This window comes from Natrix helvetica (assembly GCF_964273705.1).
Source record: "Natrix helvetica genome assembly, chromosome: 7".
NCBI classification, from domain to species: Eukaryota; Metazoa; Chordata; class Lepidosauria; order Squamata; family Natricidae; genus Natrix; species Natrix helvetica.
This window is the reverse complement of record NC_138558.1, coordinates 17,948,106-17,953,678: the sequence shown is the minus strand read 5'-3', so window position 1 is coordinate 17,953,678 and position 5,573 is coordinate 17,948,106. Positions and strand designations below refer to the sequence as shown.

General features: G+C 43.3%; 1 protein-coding gene across 2 annotated transcripts in view; it reads right to left on the bottom strand.

Annotated features, from left to right (window-relative positions):
• Positions 1-852: 852 nt before the first annotated feature.
• Positions 853-5,573, bottom strand: part of OPN4 (opsin 4) — a 38,353-nt gene continuing 33,632 nt past the window's right edge. Inside the window, exons 10-11 of one of the 2 annotated variants that reach the window (XR_014175957.1) lie at positions 1,750-2,226; positions 853-1,697 (exon numbers count right to left, since the gene is read on the bottom strand). Coding sequence is in view for 1 of the 2 variants with exons in the window: in XM_081960074.1 (XP_081816200.1) it covers positions 1,837-2,226 (390 nt within the window). In the remaining variant the exon portion in view is untranslated. Of the gene's footprint in view, positions 2,227-5,573 lie in introns of both variants that reach the window. The other variant, XM_081960074.1, reaches the window with a different exon arrangement.

The following is a 5,573-nucleotide window of genomic DNA, read 5'->3' as shown; positions in this document are numbered from 1 at the left end:
TCTTCATATGGAACTGTGTAATTTGCATCAGTTTTTTTAATTAATTGCCATTTGGCTCATAGGTACACAAACAAGTTTTTGCATGTATCGGTTTAGAGTTAGAAAAACTGGAGATGTTTGATCTCAATGCATCATAGCCACATAGAATAGTAACCATGTGTGGCTATTACAGTATATATCAACAAATATATGTTGAACAATATTTTCATTCATGTGTATCTCACAGCTGGGCATTCCTGATCCAACAGCTTTATTTCTACATCCACAGACACTTCATGCATATTGAATTAACTCCATGACTGCAGCATTCTGATCCTCTAGCCAAGAGTCTTAACATATACAAGTGCACGATTATTTTAGCCCTTTAAGGCAGTCCTACCATCTAAACCCCAGTATAGAGGGACGCGGTGACTAAGACGCTGAGCTTGTTGATCAGAAGGTCGACAGTTCAGTGGTTCGAATCCCCAGCGCCGCATAACAGAGTGAGCTCCTGTCACAGCTTCTGCCAACCTAGCAGTTCGAAAGCAGGTAAAAAATGCAAGTAGAAAAATAGGGACCTTTGGTGGGAAGGTAACAGTGTTTGGTGCTTCTTCGGCGTTTAGTCATGCCAGTCACATGACCACGGAGACGTCTTCAGACAGCACTGGCTCTTTGGCTTAGAAACAGAGATGAGCACCGCCCCCTAGAGCCAGAAACGACTAGCACACATGTGCAAGGGAACCTTTAGCTTTACCTTTTAAACCCCAGTATGATCAGTGGTGAAAAGTTTTGGCAACCAGAATCAAATGTCTGTGAGAAAGAAGCCATAAACAACTTGCAGTCGACAAAAAGAGACAACTATATTACAGCACTTAAATGTTTTTATTGTCCCCTTTGAGTAAAGCCTACTCTGAGAGTTCAACAGTTCATAACTATTGACAAAGAATTATGAAACACAGTTATACTTTTTTGGTATTTTCCTACTGATATACTAGAGAGATACAAGAGATGCTAATGTGGTATCTTTGTCTAGTTCCTGCCAATGGGAAGTAATAATATTAACTGTTATAATTTAATTTAAATTTAATTTTTATCCTGCCCCTTTCACTTTTATGAATATAGCCCATCATCCAGAGGTAAATGGTTTTAACAAAAAAAAATTACACTCATACAAATAGATATCATGAAAAGGACTGAGGACTGCAGGTCAGTAAGCCATAGAAGACAGTGATATTTAAATTTTTTAAAAAGAATTCTTAAATGCATCCATTTTTCCTTAAATACATCCATTTTCAAATCAATTTCTGTGTTGTCATTTCAATTTCAGGACAGATGACAAATTAACTATTTTACTAGGATAAAAGGTCAGCAGGCTATTGATTGATTGCTGCATGTTCTTTAATATGTCCTTTGACTTGTCACCTTTCAGCTGACAATTGAAAATGAGGGAAGATTAAGTCACAAATTGTGTGCAGGCTAAAATTAGTAGCTACATATGCTCTTAACACTTTTCCTTGGAATTTGGTGATAAGGATGGTCATAGGTTAAGCATTCCAGTTAAAGTAATGGAAGCACGAAAAATTATTCCAATTATATAAAGACATATTTACTAGGTGGTTTTTGTTGACAAGCATGTTATATACACTTTGAGTGCTTTGGGCCTTTCGCCCCTATTGTTGCAGTTGGCTTCTACAAAGTGCATAGAATTCAGAAATGACCTCAACGTTGCATGGAGAAATGTATCATTTAAACCGTTCTGCAATTTTTGACCTCAACGTTGCGTGGAGAAATGTATCATTTAAACCGTTCTGCAATTTTTGTTTTTGGTACTATCATCATTCAAAGAAACAGCCAAGCTTATGACACCAGCGTCTCAACTGGTCCAGTAGACGAATGAAGCCTTCCTTTGAGTAACAGGCAGTTCTTATCTGGAGCAGAGTACAGATCACTGTTTTCTTCCTCTATGTTTTCAGTCAAAGATTGCTCTTCAGACAGAGTGGTTTCTGAGGTAGGAATGATGATGATGTGTGGAAGAATGGGAGTTTCCAAGGAATCCTGGCTACTATTGATTTGGCCTTCGTGGATTTCTGCTTGAGAGGTGTCCAGGCTCTTCCCTCTGCTGCTAGCATTCAAGTCAAATGGAAGACATGATGCTCTCAGGGAGCTGGTTAAGAGGAGTAGTTCTGGAGCATTTAATTTAAGGGGTCTTTCAAGTTGTTCTTCTGGAGAGATGGGAGATACCGAAAACTGTGGGGGGGAAACCAGTGGAAATTAAAAAATATTAGTTTTCTCCACCAAAAGTGGGAGAGCTGTTCTCACATTGATAAGAAGCCTAGGAGGTGTTTTCAAAGGAATCAGGAGTTTCCAAATCAAGGAGCAGATTGCTTTTTCCCCAAAAAGAAACCAATCCCCTCCCTTTTATGCTAACAGAGCATAAAACATACAATTGTTGCTGGATACTGCCTATATCAGAGGGTATCATTGAGGGATGCATCTGGGTTGTGTTTGACCTTAAGGGCCGAGGGGGAGTGACACGGTACTCGTGTCGGGGTGGCCAAGCGCTAAGGCAGGACTACCCTGAGTCCCTCTCTCACTCTCTGTCTCATTATAATCTCCTTCCTTCCTTCCCTCCCTCCTCTCTCCTCCCTCATTCTCCTTTCTGCTTCCTTCCTTGCTCTCTTCCCATCTTTTCTTTTCTTTTTCTTTCCTTTTTCCCTCTCCTCTTTCCTGCCCCTACATGCATGCTCAAATGCAAAAGGGGAAACATTTCTCCTTTTGTTTTGTTTTGCTTTTTGTTTATTTTGCTAGCCCTCTGCAGCGAAAATGGAGCCCGGGGGGGCACGCCCCTCCCAGGTCCCGTTTTTGGCTGTGATGGCCTCTGCAAGCGAAAATGGGGTGCGGGAGGGCCACGTGCAGCCCCCCCCCAAGTTCCATTTTGGCTGGTAGAGGGCTGCAGGAGGCCATTGTGACTGAAAATAGGGCATGGGGGGCTGCATGCGCCCCCCTGAGGTCTGTTTTCACTGGCAGAGGCACCGTGGGACAGTCCTTTGCTATTTGCAGGCTGCCCCACAGGCCAGATCTAAGCACTCTGGGGTCAGATCTGCCCATGGGCCTTGAGTTTGACATCCCTGGCCTATATAGAGATTATTCATTTGAAAGCAAAGTAGTCACTGGAATTCTGTGCTTTAGTTTGATTTCTAATAAATAATACCAAGCAGGACACCAAGAGACTTGTTTGGACTGCTTCCAATCTGCATTGTTACAGGAGGACAACAAGAACAAGAACGGGGTGTGGGGTGGAGGATGAAGGTTGGTGTAGACATCACAAATTTATTTTAGAAAATTAGCCAATTGCTACGTATGTAACCGTTGCTTTATGTATCAGTTACTGCCAATGAATGCATCTAATTGTCTGTAGTAGGCTCTGAACTATTCCTTTGAGTATTTATGGGGACTTCAATTGAATGAAACATCCACTGATAAAGTGAAGTTTCTTTTTTCATGTTCCTGCTCAAAAACTAAAAGGAACATTTTTTTTATTCCTGGTATGAATTTGAAGCAGATGGATGGAGAGGTGGGCTGCTACAAGTTCACCCGGATTTGTTTTAATTAAACAAAAACACACAAAAACATTCTTCATTACATCTTCCAGAAAGCATGTCGATTGGTTACAAATAAATTTCGTGCGTTACTACATATTTATATTTCATTCATATTGAATTGTACATTTTAAATAAAAAATCTTTATACTCTCAATATGCCATCATTCTCGTTTAACTATATTTGTTTAAGCGTGCTTTTGTCTAGAATCATTTATATTTATATTATAATAAATCTAGACAAAAATTTATTACTAGAATTTATAAGTACCCAGGAGAGATTACATCTTTATAACAAAATCTAAACAGAAGAATGTTTTTGTGTGTGTTTTTTGTTTAATTAAAACAATAAAAAATAATAATAATAAAAAAACAAGTTCACCCGGATTTAAGAGAACCCATAGCTAACATTATGGCTGGTTCAGAGAACCTCCAAATCCCATCCCTGGCTGGCCCCACCCACCCCTCCCCTCCTCTCCCAAGAGTCTCCACATGGCCCATTTTGGATGCAAGGTAAGTGCGGGGCCCACACAGAGACTATGGGAAGAGGAAAAACAGGCCCCCCGGAAGCTCTGGAGGGCCTCTGGAGCCTGGGAAAGGCAGTTTTTGCCCTCTCAGAGGAAAGCCTCTGGAGCCTGGGGAAAGCGAAAGCGAAAACAACTGCCCCCCACCATGGTACAAGAGGCTGACTAGGCCACGCCCACCATGGCCACAACCACCTAACCACCAGGTAGAGAACCCATAAAATACAACCTTTCCTGAAACTAATGCCTTGCCACATTTTTCGGGTGGGCAAAAATATAAGCCCACCCCTGAAAATAAGCCCCATGGACACCCCCCCCCTCTGGCCAGGCAGAGCACTGCTCACCGACCTAGCGGTATCCTGAAGGCGCCAAGTCGCGCGAGCTGGGGGGGGAAAGGTGCTCATGTTACTTGCCGCCTTCGGTGTACCACTAGGTTGGGGACTGGCATTCTGCCTGGCCAGAGGGGGGAGTTGTCCAGGGGGCTCCATGCAGGGCCAGGGGATTGCTGCCGTGCTCCGAGCATAACCTCTTCTCTGGCTTCCAAACTCCAAAACTTGGCTGCCGAGTCTTCCAGCAGCTCTAGGAGTGTGCTCTATGGTTGTGGGCTGGCTGCTGGAAGACTCTCTGTCCGGAAGACTCTCTGTCCGGTAGCCGGTCCACAACCATAGAGCACACACCTAGAGCGGCTACTGCTGTTGGAGTTTGGAAGCCGTAAAAGAAATTATGCTCAGAGTACAGTGCCCTAGCGCTGCAGGGATAGCTGGACCAGGGCATGGTGAGGCTGGGAGGCATGCTTGCTGGGGGCGGAACAGGCGCTTGTGCAACCCCCTTCTCCAGCCGGGCAGAGCTCCATGCACTGACCTAGAGGGTATCCCTAATATGCCAAGCCGCGGGAGCTGGGGAGCGGGCAGAGCGCCACGTGGCTTGGCACCTTAGAGATACCCCCTAGGTCAGTGTATGGTACTCTGCCCGGCTGGAGATGGGGTTTGCCGGGCGGCTGCTCGTGAGCATGGTCACCTCATGGCTGCTTCTCCCTGGAGGCTGTGCCCAGCTCTTCGGGAGCCAGTTCGCAAGGGAGCAGCTGCCCGGCAACCCCAAAACAATAAGCCCTCCCCCTATAATAAGCCCAAGGCCATATTTCGTGGGGCAAAAGAAAATAAGACTGTGTCTTATTTTTGGGGAAACATGGTAATATTATTGGGCAGATCTTCTATTGTAGTCATCATTTCATTTTTTTTAAATTATGTGTAGATAGCCTGTTTTAGGTAACATGTTAGCTAAATTCATAAATTGTGATATTTTAGATTCATATTTGCATAGTTAATTAACATATTATAGTAGCCCAAGTTATATTTTTGTTATTTGGTAACATAACATACTTTTATTACAGATGCTACTCATTTTCTTAGCATTTTATCTTGGCATTTGATTTTTATATTCTTGTTAGGGATACAACTGTGATGGGTGGAAG